This window comes from Motacilla alba, chromosome 1 (genome assembly GCF_015832195.1).
Source record: "Motacilla alba alba isolate MOTALB_02 chromosome 1, Motacilla_alba_V1.0_pri, whole genome shotgun sequence".
NCBI classification, from domain to species: Eukaryota; Metazoa; Chordata; class Aves; order Passeriformes; family Motacillidae; genus Motacilla; species Motacilla alba.
Genome location: NC_052016.1, coordinates 9,822,212 through 9,839,046, shown reverse-complemented (window position 1 = coordinate 9,839,046; position 16,835 = coordinate 9,822,212). Strand labels below are relative to the sequence as shown.

General features: G+C 46.4%; 1 protein-coding gene across 5 annotated transcripts in view; it reads right to left on the bottom strand.

Annotated features, from left to right (window-relative positions):
- The window catches only part of GDPD5 (glycerophosphodiester phosphodiesterase domain containing 5), a 102,424-nt gene that overhangs the window by 12,894 nt on the left and 72,695 nt on the right, over nucleotides 1-16,835 (bottom strand). For all 5 annotated transcript variants that reach the window (XM_038130777.1, XM_038130760.1, XM_038130769.1 and 2 more), the window contains exons 3-9: nucleotides 16,460-16,563; nucleotides 13,021-13,114; nucleotides 12,402-12,461; nucleotides 10,338-10,436; nucleotides 9,065-9,158; nucleotides 7,142-7,287; nucleotides 2,826-2,908 (exon numbers count right to left, since the gene is read on the bottom strand). In XM_038130777.1, coding sequence (XP_037986705.1) covers nucleotides 2,826-2,908; nucleotides 7,142-7,287; nucleotides 9,065-9,158; nucleotides 10,338-10,436; nucleotides 12,402-12,461; nucleotides 13,021-13,114; nucleotides 16,460-16,563 — 680 coding nt within the window. The remainder of the gene's footprint in view (nucleotides 1-2,825; nucleotides 2,909-7,141; nucleotides 7,288-9,064; nucleotides 9,159-10,337; nucleotides 10,437-12,401; nucleotides 12,462-13,020; nucleotides 13,115-16,459; nucleotides 16,564-16,835) is intronic.

Here is a 16,835-nt window from a genome sequence, read left to right as displayed (position 1 = left end):
ACCCTCTTACAGGTGGAGGAGAGAAATTTCCCTTCCCACTCCAGCCTCTCTCACATCAAAATCCTTGGGAAGGTCTCAACCAGCCTAAAAAAATCCCCAGCATCCTTAAGAGGAAGATGTCTCTTAGATACCTGCTGGGTGTTGGCAGTCAGTCCTACACTGACACAACACTGTCCATGCCTCATCCACTCCTCCCCATTATCCCCTCTAAAATGTAAAAAAAAGTGGCTTCGACAAGAAGACCCACCCTGAATGCTCATCAAAGCTTCCTCTGCTTCTGCAGCTCCCAAAAACATCACAGGCTTCCCTGGATGCACAGACACACACAAACCCTCCATAGCAGGAAAGGAGGGGAATTTTCAAGTCCTCTCACATCAGGCTTTCAGCAAGATGCAAGGCTTCCAAACTACCAAAAATGCTCTGAAATTGCCTTCTCCAATTGAAAACTGGTTTCGTGCCCACATGAGTTAAGTTCATGCATAAAAAAAAAGAAAAAAACCCCACACCTCTCAGATGAAACTAAGCAGGCAAATGCATGCCCTGGGGTTTTTAAGCCATCTAGATATTACAGAATAATGGTTCTGGAAAGCATAAAAAACTCTTTTAACTTTCTTCCACTCCATTTTCTGTGACCAGATCAGTGGTAAAATCACACAGGGTAGTGACAGTTTTTATCAAAGGCAGGGGAACAGTTGTCTGCACCCAGGAATCAGGACAACCCCAAGGCAGCCAGCCTGGTAGCAATGACATTTTCCAAAGCAAGCAGCCCATGTTCCTAACAGGGGACTCAGAAAAAGTCTGAAAAGAGGATGGGGTGAAACAACAAATCCCATTTGAATTAGGAGACAACCCAGAGCTGCTTCCCAGAGGGAAAATGAAACTCAGTTTTAGAGGAGCAAATGTTGCTTCAGCTTTATCACTGCCCTCAGAAGTCCCTTCTCACAAAGGTCACTGGGACCTTTATTTGCTATTTCTGGTCTGTGCTGTGCCACCTCCTTCCCCCAGCCCAAAGCAACCTGCTGACATGGCAATCCCACGCTGCTGCAGTCAAAGGGTTTAATAAATACAGTTAAAAATAATTTTTTTTTAAAAAAACCCACTAAGCAACTGCAGAATGAAGAGTGTGGAGTGCTTAGAAGTGCCAGGAGCTTGAGTTTAACATCTCACAGAAGAGCAGAGCACTGCTAAGCCTTAACCACAGTGCAGAAATCCTGTGGGGCACTTGACATTTGCTCCCTCCTCCCAGTCCTTCCCTCCCAGCACCACTCAGGGCTAACCACAGGGTCTTGGCAGACCCAGGTTTGAAGCAGTAATTCAGAGACAGCAAGCAGAGCTTTAGAAGAAGAGATGCAGGAGGGGGTGGAAGAGAGAGAGGAACAGGCAGCAATTCCAGGCTCTGGCTGCTTGGAGCAAAGCTGGCTTTCCAACTGGTTTGGGATGTGGGGTGGGTGTGGAGCAGGATGTGATGGCTCTGAGTGCATGTCCAAGCTGCCCATCCACACTGGTACGTGTCTAGAACAACATGGAATATTCCAGGAGGTATGGAGCCATCCAGCCACAGGTACAAAGAGCATCTTCCTGAAGGATAAGGACAGCAAGGGGTGTTGTGCTGCAAAGCCTCCCCAAGGGTGCTGCCAGCTGCACCAAGATCCCACTTCTCAGTCTGAAAGTCAATGGAATCCTCTTTTTCTGAAGGCACTTGGGTCTCTTGGAGAAGGCTCAGGAAACTGGGCCATCAAGGGCATTATTTAAGCCTGGAGTGCTCCTCTGGGATGGCTGATGAGTGGTAATGGGGAAGGATCTTGGAGCTTTTCCAGCTCCCCTCCTCCCAAAGCCCACCTTTCTCCTTGGCCAGTGTTGATGGATTCAGCCACGTGAGCCAAGGGCTCATCTGGGAGCTGGACACTCAAGTACTTGTCCCCTCACAACAGCTGATGGACTCATTTTGGAAAAAACAAAAATTGTATAACACATCCCAATTCATGCTCCATCCTTCCACAGTCACCTTCCACTCACTAGTGAGAAGAAATTCCTTCCGTTTTTGAATCATTTTCTTTCCAAAAAAATTATGTGAAGTAAAAAGAAAGCAATTAAAAATAAAACTTCCTACTACCAGGCAAAAATATCTGTCCATCAACATGAAACCTCCAAAGCAGTCAGGGAAAAAAATAAAATACCTGCTTTGAGTCTTTCTTGTGTTTGTAAGTGGTACTGGACAAACTGGGAGCAGGAATGTTAAGGAACTACCAAATTCCTGGAACAGAGCACGGCTCTGGAAATAACCCTCTCTAAATTCTAACTGGTCTTGGCCACTCAGCTCGACATTTGCCTGCAAGGAATGACTTTCTGACAGCATTCTCCTTCCCTAAAGATTAATGCCAGAGGAAGAGGAGAAGGAAGGGCTTCCTCCTGGTGTATTCTTGGGATGATTTGTCAAGATTGGTGAAAACTCTGCTGTGCAACAAAGTCAAATTGGAATTTCTGCTCTTTCTGCAACTGAGGTATCCCAGAAGCAGCCACATTTAAGCAGCTCTGGTTGTGTTTTGCTGGAATAAAACAGGCTCTAGGATAAACTACAGCCTTCTTGCAAATGAAGACAACAAAGAGATCCAGGTTCCCTCATTTGGACAAGTCCACCTTTCCCCCCCCTTCACCTCAGTGAAATAATGAGCAGCATCTGACAGAGACAGACAGGAGTTATTTGAGCTCTCCAGGACAGCCCTTCCCAGTGGGAAAAAGCTGCAGTGCCCAGACTCTGGATATGTTGGACCATTCCTGGCTTGGATTATTCACAGGCAGCCCCAGAGCAGCCAGCAGTGACCTACCTCAGTACCACATCAGCCTGCACTCCATACACCTTCTGCTCCACCGCCTTCTGGAAGGACATCAGAGTGTTCTCTGGTGCCAGCTGTCAGGAAAACATTAAAAAAAAAAAAAAAAGCAATGAGAGATCAGTAGCATGAGGGAAGTTTACAGAGCAGTGTCAGCAAGGATGCTGGGAGAAGGGTTTGGAGATATCAGGGACCTAAAATCTTATTACTCCACATCTATCTGTGCCCAAAAATTCCTGTCTCTTCCATACCATAGAGAATCACACATTCTGTAAGACACATTTTACTCCCAGTTCTACTCATTCCATAAAGTCATCTATTAGTCTAAAAAATCAGAGAGTTTCTCTAACAACAAATGTTCTAGTTAGTTTTACCAACAATTTAAAAGAGCCTTAAGCCCAGAAAATTTACCCCTGTGGCTATCAGAGAGAAGGACTCAGATTTTATTTGAAATTCCTCCCTGTTGAATGGAGCAGATGGTAACAGAATTAGGGTTTGTTTAAAATAAAAATGGTGTGAAGACAGATACTTTGCTGTTCTACAAAAGCAGTACAGTGTAGCTGCTCCCAAAACACCCATGAAACAACAACAGGCAGGCCAGAAAAAAAAATATTGACAACTACAGAAGGAACACCTGGCAGGTTTTCTGCACTGAATCACATCAAAACAAGGTTATTTTTGAAAGATAAATTACTTTTTTCCCATTTCTTTTTCAGGTTTAGAGTACCTGTAACACCTTGTTTTTCCACCACCAGGATCAGCTCCATCAGGACACAAGGAGCATTCACAATCCATGATTTACTGCAAAGGGGAATAATTAACAGCAAAGGCCCAACTGCACTATGCAAGCAAGATATAATAATAAAATAATGAAAATAAATATAAAACCTTGCTTAAGCACTTTGACTGGCTGTAAGAGACATTTGTTTTCTGATCACTTCACAGGCTCAGGTCAGCAAAGCTTTGGGGTAAAATAATCAGAGCAAATGTCAGCCACAACCTTCACCCAGCTCCAGTATCTCAGCATGGAATTCCTCTGGCTCCAGCCACACATCAGCACAAGTTCATTTCTATGTTTGCTCAACAAAGGCAGCACAGAGCCACATTATCTTCCTAAAGCAGCTCTCAGTCAAAGCCAGACTTGTTTGGGCCAGGACAGAGGTGACACCCCCAGTGCCCAGCTGGGTCAGCCAAGGTCGATTTCAGAGGAGCTCTCCCTTAAATTCCACATTCCCAGAGCTGTCAGCAGAGAGCAGCAGCCACAAGGAGCTGGAGAATCCCAGCCACACTGGCTCCCATCACCTTGGCTTGCCGTCATCCTTCCCAAGCAGCCCTGGTTTCTGCAGGATAACCCTGCAATGATCCTCTTCCTGCACTTTGCTTTTGCACCCACCCTCCCAGAAAAACCTCTTCTCCAAAGCAGCCTGGGGGAGCAGGGCTTGTTCAGCCCGGAGAAGAGAGGACTCTGGGGAAATTTCAGTGCCTAAAGGGGCTCTGAGGAGACCTCACTGCAGCCTTGCGGTACTTAAAGGGGGGTTGGAATAAAGGAGAGCATGTTTTACACAGACAGGACACAGGGAATGGCTCCCACTGCCAGAGGGCAGGGATGGATGGGATTTTGGGAAGGAATTCCTCACTGTGAGGGTGGGCAGGCCCTGGCACAGGGTGCCCAGAGAAGCTGTGGGTGCTCCTGGATCACTGGAAGTGTCCAAGGCCAGGCTGGACAGGGCTTGGAGCAGCCTGGAACAATGGAAGGTGCCCCTGCCCATTCCAGAGCAGAGGAATGAGATGAGCTTTCAGGTCCCTTCCAACCCAAACCATCCTGTGATTCTGGGATTAGAACCCTTCAGGCAAAGACAGATCTCCCTGTGAGCAGGTGGGGAGTCCCCAGGCTGCCACCCTGCCAGAAATCATTGCCTCTCCCAGGGAGTCCCTCCAAACCTGCCCTCTGCAGCTGCTGAACCTCTGCACAAGCCACTGACACCCATGACACAACTCAGCAAAGATCAACCAGAAAGCCAGGAATGCAAATGTAACCTTTTCCACCAAGATCAGAGGCTGCCTATCCCCAGAGATGGCACCACTCTGGAGGCAGGATTGCTCTGTACCAGGGCTTTATAAACCCTGAGATGTGAGAGTTTTTGTGAGAAAGGAAAATCTGAGATACAGGAACTTCCATCCTTCCAGCCTGCCTATTCCTCCAAGAAGGAGGGAGCTGAAGCCCCAAATTAAGCATGTTTAAGGCAAAGATCCATCCAAGTGGGACAGCTGCTGTTACAGGAATTAATTGCTGAGATTAATGTTATTTTTTAAAGGCTTTACAGCCAAACTGCAGTAACTAAAAAAATGCACAACCTTTCTGCTTGTATTTCTCTCAGTATCTCTCCAGGTTTTTTTAAGGCATCCCTGCTTGGTACAACATATTCAAGCATGCTGTATCTGAAACATAAATCCAGGTTTATAACAAGGGATACAACCAGTTCCTTAAGGGAAAGAAACCTTGGGGCACAAAGCAACGATTTCCAGACCTTCTCTCTTTTATAAAGCATGCCCAGGTACTGAGAGCCAGACAGACCCAGCTGAGGATTTCTAGCAGCTCTTCCTCCTCTCTGTGCTTAGTTTGAGAGACTCATCCCCTGCAAAAATCAGGCTACTATTCATTTCTTCCTGCTGCAGAGACACAGCAAGTAATTTCTAGAAAATTACAGCAAATAAACTCATTTTGGTTATTTTTGTCCTTAGAAATCCATTGCAAATGCATTCAAAGAGAGACAGGAGCTTTGGGGACCTTCCCTAAGGAAGATTATGAAATTGTGGAAGAGCAGCACAGCCTGGCTGCAGCTGGACATCACCACATTTGTGTCTTTCCCTTAATTAGTCAGGGCTTAAAAAGGAAACTCATGGCATCATTTGGTGGGGAGGTTAATGAAGAAGCCTGGACAGAAGAACCAAATTTTATTCCAAACTAATTGCAGCCACTGCAAACCTCTGCTGGTCTAGGGGAAAGTGTCCCTGGGCATGGCAAGGGCTTGGAACAAGGTGGTTTTGAAGGTCCCTTTCAGCCCAAACCATTCTGGGATTCTATGATTATGCACTAAAGGATCTGATATTTTGTTTCATCAACAAGATTTAAGGGGTGTTTTCTTGTCCTTTTGGAAATATGGCCATCATTTTAATTCATTTTTCATTAATTTTTTGTCTTTATCTCTCCAGTATTAATCTCCTTGTGAGCCATGAACTGGACCAAAAAACTGTACAAGGCAGGATTAAAGTGATACCTAAGAAATGGAATTTTGTGTAAAATGATGCCCTTTGGAAGTTCCCTGTATGGGATCTGCCAGGCCATTGGATTTCAGCATTAGTGTCCCATCATGCCAGGTGAGTAACACACCAAGGCAGTAAGAGCTTTGTTTAAAAAATAAAATAAAATGTGTCTTTAATCCCCATATTTTAGAGAGCATCAATAACTAACCCTGCCCATGGCAGGGGCTCAGAACTCAATGGTCTTCAAGATCCCTTCCCACCCAAACCATTCTGGGACTCTGTGACCCAAATTTTCAGTAAATTCTTCAACTAGACTGAAAGGAAGTGAAAAAACACAAAACAAACCAGAAAAAAAAAAAAAACCAAAACCACCAACCCCACAATGGACAACAGGATAAACTCATAAGCAAAAGCCATTAGGGATTTAATAACTAGATGCAGGAGATGAGACCTCATTATTGTACTGCCCACACAAGAAAGCTGAAGCTTGATTTAATGAAAGAGGACTTGACCTGACACAGATTTATTTCCCAGACAAGCCTTTCTCCTGCTCTGGCAGAAGATGTTCATTGTGAGGGTTTGCTGCTATCAATCAGGCCAGCAGCCAGGTTAACTGGCTTATTTTTAACTGCTTTATAACTGCTCTTATTTTTACTATGTAAAGAAGCTGTGCAGCAAAGCAAGTGCTTCTTGATTTCACCTGCACAAGCAGCACAAACCAAAGCTCTTCAGAAGCCTGAAGAAAAAAAAAGCCCCCCCAAACAGATGGTGGCAATGTCTAGGAAGAGAATGAGAATGGAAGAGAAGATGAAGGGAAGGATTCCACAATTCTATGAAAACCAGCAACCAAAAGAATGCAGTGGCACAAACCAGCCTGAATTACCCTTTTGTTAGCACCTCAAACATCTGAGGTGTCACTTGACTCTGGGTTCAAGCCCTGCTTTATTTCCACAGCAATCCCAGGCAGCAGGAGTGCCTCCAAACTGTATTTGTTGTAGCCAGTCCCTGGAGACCTCCAGCTCCAGCAGCACAGGGTCACTACTCACCATGGGAGCGCCACGGTGCCCCAGGATGGCTGGCTTGGGTGCCAGGGCCTTCTTCTCCATGATGCAGGGGGAGGAGATGGCCAGGGGCACGAGGTAAAGTGCAACTACAACTGCCAGGTATGCAGTGAACATCAGCATCTGGGAGGCTGGGGTGGAGAGAGAGACACAGAGATGGTGAAAAGGCTGGCCCTGACCTCCTCACACCACAGGAGCAAAGGCAAGACTCCTCTGTTGAGACTGATCTACTGCCAGTGTTTCCAGTGTGACAGCAGAGCTCTGTGTTTAGGGAAAAACACTAAAAAAAAAAAAAAAATCAAGTCCTGAAAGAGGTTTTCACTTCATTTTGTATTGGGGAAACAATAAGTGAATTGCTTCAATCTCCAGAAATGTAGCTCAAAATGTTGTTGGCATTTCCACCCTTTGGGTGGGACAGCACCAAATTTTGTCCTGCCTGACAAGAGAAATAATTCACCAGTCACACACAGCTAAAAATAAGCCATGGCACCACCTCAGTGCATTTAAAGTTTATATTGGTGCTTCACCAGCACCACCCACTTCAGCCAGGGCAAAGCCACTTCAGCTGCTTCTGCCTTGAGATGTGCACCAGAAAAATGCAATAATGTTTTACTGAGCAAGCTGGAGATGTTTAAATAAATCCTAAAGACAGAGCTGCAGTGCTTGGGGCCAGATGAGCAGTACTGCACCCCTCAGCCACCCAAATTCCATTTGTCAGTGACTTCCCACCAAGCCCAGACTCCCTGGGAAACTCTGGAAGGTGCTGACAGAGCAACAGAATCACTCCCTGTGCCCCACAGATGTGTGTTCCTTCTAAAAAACAACAGGCACCTTTGAACACTTGAGATATCTGGAGCCACTTGAAACCACAGATGTTACAGCAGAAGATTTGATTTTAAAAATTTTTTAAGAATTATTATTTATTTTGCAAACTCATTAAGGCTTTGGAACTCAAGGAATAACCTGAAAAAAAAAAGAAAAAGAAAAAGAAAAACAAAAACAAACCCCAAACAAACAAAACCAACCCAAAAAAAGCCCTTAAAACAAATATTTGCAATGGAAGCAAGATAGAGAAGGTAGTGGTTTTTTTTTTTTTATTTTTAGGTCCAGCTCAGCTCCTGGCCACAGCTGATCTGGTTTCTCTCATAAATAGGCTCCTTTTTGCTTCCAGCATCTAATAGGCTCATTCACACATGTTCCCACAAGGCAGAAAGTAACTCTAGGAACCCTGCCAGGGATTTTTTCCTCCATCGCTCAGGGAGCACTCCAGGAACTCAGGGACACCTTGCTCAGAGACCTCATGCTGTGTCCTGCACCTCAGAGGTGCCACCAGCACCCAAACCTCCAGGTAGACCCAGAATGGGATCCTGACCCAGGTCCTGCTCATCCAGGAGCACCCAAATACCAACCAGGCTCTGAAAATTCAGTTTAACCAGAGCAAAAAACCCATAAAAATTTGCTCAGAAAAAAAACCCCAAACCTGAAATGCCACAAAGAAATGGCAAGGACAGGCTTGCACTAAGACCTGCAGCTGTTTCCAAAATATTAAAATCCTATTTTCCATTAAAAGGGACTGTAGGTTCTCACAGATATTTTGGGGGTTTTTTTCTGTTTCTAACACCACCATGTCTGCACCAAAAAGCCTGCAAATTTTTCCAGATAAGATAAATTCCATGAGTGAAATGACTCTGAAATAATGTTAAGATCAAGAACTATTACTGTTTTTTCTTAAAAACAAACAAAACAATCCAGGAACAGAAAGAGAGAACGAAAATAGCTTCCTGGCTTATTAAAATAATTAAAAAAAAAAAAAAAAGGAAAAGGAAAAAAGAGAAACAAGGGGGGGGGGGGGAAGAGACCCAGGAGGAGCAGCCACTTCCACCCTGCAGGGACACAGCAGGTACTCACTGGCTTTCTCCGTCCGTGCAAACTGCCCTGCCACCAACCACGACAGTGCTGTGACAGCTGCCAGGGCTCCTATATGCAAGAAAGGGGCTGTGGCCTGCAGGGCACAAGAAGAAGAAAGGAAAATGTGGTTAAAAACAACCCAGCACCTCGAAAATTCATTGGTTTTGCAGGTTCTGTTTTGGCCATTGCTTCTTCCAGATGCTGCTGTTGCCTCTGGCATTTAGGCTGCTCTGAAGGGAAAGGAGGAAAGCTCTAATCCCCTTTTAGGGGAATTTCTCCCCCAGTAACACAGATATTTGGGAAAAGGGCTGCTGGAGGGAGTCCAGAGGAGGCCACAGAGCTGTTCCAAGGCTGGAGTCCCTCTGGTCTGGAACCAGGCTGGAGAGTTCACCTGGATAAAGCTCCAGGGACAACTTTATTGTGGCTTTTAGGACTTAAAGGGGGTCTGTAAGAAAATGTGGGCGGATTTTATTAGGGTCAGCTGCAGTAGGACATGAGGGAATGGCTTTAAAGTGGAATAGTGTAGGTTCAGACTAAATATAAGGAAAAAAATTCAGGATGAGGGTGAGCAGGCCCTGCCACAGGGTGCCCAGAAAAGCTGTGGCTGCCCCTGGATCCCTGGAAATATTCAAGGCCAGGCTGGACAGGGCTTGGAGCACCCTGGGCTAGTGGAAGGTGTCCCTGCCATGGCAGGGGGTGGCACTGGGATGGACTTTAAGGTCTCTTCCCACCCAAACCATTCTGTAATTCTCTGAACACCCTGGCCTGTATCAGCAGGGTGCAGCACCATGACACAAAGCTGGAGATGTATCATCTGAGTCATGTTTCTGCTCTCCAATTCCCTGCCTAAATCTTTAAAATATCCCAATAAAATAAAGCACTTCTGAGAAATGTTAGTCACTTGTGTGAATGCCATTTCCACCCCCTGTATTTGCATAGATTTGCATACTCCCAACTACACGTCAGTGGCCACCTCTTAAGCAAAACAGGCAAAATATTTTTGGACTTCTTTTTTTGAGGAAGAGGGGGAAAAAGGAACAGAGAGTAGATCTGTAAGAAATTAAGTCTGTAGGTATTTTCCTTTCATACTTCTCTAGCCCTGCAAGACACCATAAGTCTTCCTTAAAACAATTCTTTCATTGCCAAGATTTCAATTTGGGCTGTGACAACCATCAAGACAGAGTTTTATCCTATAGAAATCCACAAATCCCATGGAATTCAGCTGCAATGGCCCCTTTCCTCCCCCAGGGAAGCACCCTTGCAGACAACTTACCTGCAGTGAAATAAAAACCATCTCCCATTCATCATCCCAAAGCTGTGCTATCGATGACATGGTCACCACAGTAGTTATCAAGGTTGTCACCAGGCCAATCTGCAAGAAACCAGGGGGTATTTACAGGCTGGGGACTGCAGTGATTATAAAAATTAGAGGTTGGGAAATGGAGAGAGAAAAGCTTTGCATGTAATAAAAGGTCTGAACAAAGACTCACGGGGAAGGAGGTTGGGCTCATGTGCTGTCGTGTTAGAGCAGATACTGGGGCTGGGCAAGGGACAGTGGTGGCATTGAGGTGACAGACCTCAGCCCACCAGGACCTCCCCCAGCCTCCCTTTCTCTGGAAGCCCTCAGAGGTCTGAGCAAAGCAGTCAAAAAGAAAACATGACCTCCGTGGTGAAGGTAGAAAGTTCAAACCATGGAAAAGTGTCACAGAAATAACTCCAGCTGCAAAGACTGGAAATCTGGCTGTCTGTCTAAAAATAATTCCCCACTCTCTGCCTGTGCCTGGTATTCAGCCTCTGCTGTTCTGCCAGAGCCAAAGGATGCTGCTGTAGATCCAAAATCTGCAGGGGAGACTTGGCAGAAAATTGATCCCCAGAAATGAATGGATCACATCAGGTGCACAGGGCTCCTCCAGGCCAATTTCAGGTTTAATACCTCAGACCAGCAAATAAAATCCCACATTGCCAACATTTACAGAGTCTCTTTGGTAGATGTAAACAGGATTCGTCTTTCTAGAGCTCTAATTCCCCTTGGTGTGGCCATGCTGTGTGGCACAAAGGTGTCAGGACACAAATCTCCACTCCTCCCATCAGTTTCAATTTATTGCTTCTTCTCCTCCCCTCACACTCATCTTCCACTTGGCTTACAACCCTCTGCACAGAATTACAGGAGAAAACTGGAAGGAGTTGTGTGCTTTGCCCATACCAGCCTTTCCCACACACTTTAATCTATATTTGAAGTTAATTCAGTGTAGTTCCAAGAAAAATATTAACTTATTCCAGCCTTATATCTCAACCTCCTCAGGAAGCTGAAGGAGGTGTGGGGAAGGGGAGAAACAGAGCCACACATCTGAGCTGTGATGAGAAGGGGGCTTCTTTGGAAGAAGGAGAGGAAAGGTGGGACTCCAGAGGGCAGAAATGATCACCAACACATCCCTCTTCTGGATTTACTCATCTAAGCCCACCAGAGTGTCTGAAAAATACCATTTTCCCTGATGAAGAAACAGATGTCAGACTCAAGAATTGATAATTTATTTTGCAGCAGCAGTCAGACAGTCCTTGCCCCCTCTCTGATTGCATTCTCTTCCCCTGAGGAAGCATAATTTCTATCATCTCTAAGGGAAAGTAAAAAAGGAAAAGAAAAAGGCAGGGTGGGGAAGTGTGTGCTGTCCCTGTCCTGGGAGGTTCAGGCTCTGATCCTACATCATGTGCAGAATTTCAGGAGGAGCTGGGTATTGGAGTCAGGACTGGTTCCTTCATTTCCAGTTAGCTGAGTGCCAGCTACAAGGGGATCCTGCCAGCCCATTTTCTCTCCCTGCACACCATTCCCCTTCCCTTTCTGTGCTTCAAATATCTTTCCTTGTGTTTCACAGCAGTGTTTCTCAAAGTGCTTCACACACAAATCCCCTTGGGCCCAGCAAACCTCACCCTGCACACCCTCAGCTTCAACACCTATATCTTCTTCTCCCAAGGCTTTCCCAGCTGGTCCCTCCAAGCACACTCTGAACAGCTTCACCTCTGCTCAGCCACTTGCCAGGGGTGGGTTCAGCGCACAAAGGAGCCCCAGAGATGTTCCTGGAGCACCTGAGCTGGGACTGAATCAGGCTGCTCTAAACACTGCTGTTTCTCCATCTCCACAGTAAGGGCCAAAAGCATTTCACCAAATTCTCTGCCCCCAGGCTCTGATGGCCTCTCCTGAGCAGTTTGCTCGTGAGGCCACACATGCACCACAGACATTTCGTGCTCTTCCCAAGGACAAAGTGACAGGAGTGCCACCCCCTGCCTGCTCCTCAGGCTCCAGCATTCCCGAGACCCTGCTCCCCTTGGATCTGAGATTTACCTTGTGCAGCCAGTGCAGGTTCATCTGCTGTCCCACAGCTATGTGACACAGGGCCAGGATCTGGGAGGGACAAACAGAGAGTCAGACAGAGGCACATCACCACCCTGAAGTGTTTGAGCATGCAGGGACACATCACCAACCAAGGGGACAGCCACATGAGCCAGCAGGAGTGGAGGCAGGATGGGCCAGCAGATCCTCCTCAAAGCCAAGGATGTGGAGGAAAAAGCTTTGCCCTCCAAGGGGCAGGGAGTTCAGAGTCTGGCTACAGCTCCTGGGGCTGCAGGAAGCAGTGCCTGAAAGGACACCACCCTGAAGGTCCCAGCACCCTGGGACGAAGGGAAACTACTGCCACTTGTGCCCAGAAATGAAACTGGGCCACAGCATGGGAAACAAAACTGTATTCCTCCTCTGAGGGTATCTGTCTTTTACTTTTGATCATCTGAGCTAAAAGACCAATTTCTCACTTTTGATTTTATGCAACGTCAGGCTAAGAAAAAGAGAATGAGAGAGGAATCACTGCTGAGAGAAAACTTCTCAACTTGTAGATGGCCTGAGAAGCTTGTGGCCTTTTCAAGGCCAACACACAAAGCTGTAAGAAATGGGATTTCATTCTACTCACCAGTAACATTGTAATGTAGGTAAAGCCAGCAGCAGTTGTTACAAGGATTGGAATGGACCAGTCACTCCAATATCCCATTCGGTTATACAAAAACCTGGAGGAGAAGTGGGAAGGGCAGATTAAGAAGGGATTCAACACCAGAACAGCTCCACTGGGGTTAGACAAGACTTTGAAAAACAGATCTCTCTAGAAAAGAGACAGGCAGCAAAAATCACAAGACACAACGCAGTGCTTTAATCCCTTATGGAAATTAAATAGATAGAGGGAGGCAGAGAAAACCCAGAACCCTTCTTGTAGCTTCTGACCTGACCTAGATTCAAATTTTTCCTCTGAATTTTTAGGAAAAAAAGCCAAAAACCAAAACATTCCTAAATTGGCTTGGATCAGGGTTGACATTATCTCCATGCAAACCCTTTGGCACAGCAAGGACGGATGGTTCTGGGGTGGAATCAGCTCAATCAAGGAACTAGCTGGGTTCTTTTTGGGGTTTTTTTTGCCTTTTTGCCTTTTGAGTCTTTTTTTTTTGGTCACAGACAGAAATGCTGCATTACGTAAATGCAGGTCAAAGACTCAATCTCCTCCCCAGCACTCAAATCCAGCATCATTCATCAGCCCGAACCTCTGGTCTGTTTGGACAAACTCTGGGGTGATTTTGGGGCTGTGCTGTGCAGAGCCAGGAGCTGGACTCCATGATATAATTCAGAATATTCTCTGATTCTAATTCTGTCCAGGAGTAAAGCTCCCCTGTGGGACCTGGAAAGCAAATCCTTGGGCTCAACAGGCATGGCCCATGTCCAGGTTCTGCTCAGGGAGTCAAAGAGCACAAACCCAGGGATCTGCAGGGATCCAGACATGCTGTTAGGAAAAAAAGAGGGAAGAAAGGAAAGAGGTCTCCTCTGAAGTCTTTGCTGATGCCACCACCCACAGTTTCCTTAGCTCTCAGGCCATTTAAGCTTTTGCTCTGATGTCCTTTTAATGCTACTCTGAGAGCACCAGGCCCTCACTTGATGTGCAAATGATTCTTTTAAACTGCTGGGTCCATGGTAGCTAAGAAACAGATGAGCTTTCTCCAGAGCCAAGGAGGAAAAAACATTTGCTACACAGACTTGCATTTATGGTCCTGCTCCAGGGGGAACACAGGCAGGTTGACAAATCAGAGCATCCCCCACAGCCTGCCCGAGCTAGAGTGAAGCCTTCTGGTGCACTACCAACTCAGACAGTGCCGATCCGAACTGTAATGCAATCAAGTGTAGACACCAAAAAGGGAAATGCCAAAAAATTAAAAAAAAAATTACCTAAGAGGCACAAAGCACCTTCAGTAACAAGGACCTCAATGTTAAAAGCCTGAAGCAATACATGCTGGCCCACAATTTTGCCTTGTCCTTCTAAAACCCGTTTCAATCCCAGAACAGCCCTTTGGTCCTTACAAGTCAAAATGACCTAACTGCTGCCCAAGCTGCCTGACACACAGGTAAAAAGATGAAAAACCTCCTCAAGGGTGGCAGAGGGAAAAGACCCTCAGAGGTTTGGGTTGAAAAATCTCCTCCTAGAGGGTGGTGCAGAGGTGGAGCAAGTCCCAGAGAGGGGGGAAGTTTTCCTCCAGTCCCTCTCCACCTGGTGGCACAGGCTGAAGGTGACAGGAGCTAGGAGAGCTGCCAGGGATGAGCTCTGGAGGGCAGGAAGGAGCTCGGCAGCTCCACACCAATATCACAGCAACTCCTCCCAGCTCCTCTGGAGGCCCTGGCAGCAGCTCAGTGTGCCATGCCCCAAAGAAACCTTCCTCTCCTCTGGAGGAGCTCCCAGATTGCCAAGAAATCAGTGGAGCAGAGAGGAAGGCAGCAGGAGCAAGCAGCAAAGAAATCTTGTCCAAAAACACCACCCAGAAGTGACAACGACAAAGGAACAGCAAAGGTGCTGTTTCTAAACACTAGGACCTCATCAGCAACAGGTACACAGCTCTGCTGGGAATAAAATAATGCTTTCAAGTCCTTCACACCCTGTCTGGCCCAACACTGCTCTGTTTTCACAGAGCCCATGCAGCTGTGCTGGAAGGGAGGAGGGCCACGCTTAGCCTGCACAGACCCAATGGAAATTATTTCTCCCCCTTGCCTGGAACTGGCATGGCTGTAATTAAAACCTCACCCTGTGTTCTCCTCCTCCTACCCAGCCTTTCCACAGCTGTTTCCCAGAAACTCTGCTCAACCTCTTGCGTGGAGCAGGGATCTAACTGGGGTTCCAGCACACACAAAGCACAGACTCATTCTCAGCACGGAGTGGCAGTGCCTGAAATGCTGTTTGCCATCCAGAGAACCTCTTTCCAGACCTGTGCTGCACAACAGGGAATCCCTTCTCAGTGCATGTGCTTCCAGCACCCTGGGTTTCATGGCAGGGACAGGGCTTTGGGCTGCAGGTGACATCTGGATGTGTTAAATCCCTAATGCCTCTTGCATCCAGAGCAGACCTGCACATCTCCCCCATTCCTGCAAAAATATTTGGGGACCCAAAACTTGGCAGCACTGCAGCTGCAGTGCCCATTCCCAGCATTCCCAGGGTTTTCCTTCATTTCTGAAGGAATGTTTTTAGCCCTCTCACAACTTTGAGCTCAGACAGAGCTGGTTTTGCACTGGAGCAATCACATCCTTTACTGAGGGTACAAACTGAAGAAGAGAAGAGTTCCAAAATACCACTTTAAAAAAGGCATTTTTATCATGCTGCTGTTACAAATAATCCAGAGCCCTGGTGATGGTTTCACTTCACACAGTGTGGGTGGGAGCAAAGAAAAAAAAAAATTTTCTTCTGGGAGGAGCCAGCTCACATCACCATGTTGGTAAACACTCTCCTTCACACAGCTCCAGCATCTACAGCAGATGATTTACTTAAGGGATCAGCTCCCCACTGTGCTTTAAAACACACTTTACATCTTATGTTTGACAAGAAGATGATGTCAAAGCACTTTGGTTACAATATAGCCCAAGGTGCTGTCAAAATGTTTTAAGATGCTGCCAATAATAAAAGGGAGAATAATTTCCAGCACTGGAGGCAGCTGGCAACACCCTAAATTCCAGCACATCCCACTGCAAAGCTCCTTTTCAGCTCCTTCCAACTTTATGTAATATTTTCCACACCCATGTGCTTCAGGCTGAATTTTTGCCATGGATATTTTGTGGAATAGCTGCAGCCAAATTGCTCAGTCATTTTCAAATCCAGCCAACCATCAAGATAAACAAACAAAAACCCAGCCACAAAGTGGAGATGTGAGGCCACGTTACATCTGCACACAGATCAGGCAGAAGGAGCTCTCCTTGAGCCCCACTTCCCACCCCAATTTTCCCTTCCTCATCGTTACAGTTCCATCCAAAGGATCCAAATGAACCCAAAGGTTTGTCAAGCAGGTGCACGATGGCCAAAACCCAAATTTCCTGAGGGAAGCTCTACTCACCAGTTGATTTCATTGTAGTCATTGTGAACTTCCCACCAGAAGTAAAACCAGACCAGGGTGAGGAAGAAGGATGAGGTGAGGATGAGGAACCAGAGACGCTCCCACTGTGGAAGAAAAGAGAAGTCACTGTCAATAGGATCCCATTTGGTCCCAGCTGTGGACACTCAGTGGAGTAAAGAGGCATTTCCAAAGGCAGATTTGGAAATGTTCCGAATTTCCCCAGGTCTGAGCAGAGGGCTCATTTATGTAGATTCATCTTATGGAGGGCTGGAAGAGTGCTTCTCCAGCTGCCAGGGAAGAGGGGACATTTTCAGACGTGGAGCTGGGGTCTTCTTTGGTGAGGGTTTTTTGTTGGTGGTTGTTTAGGTGTTTTTTG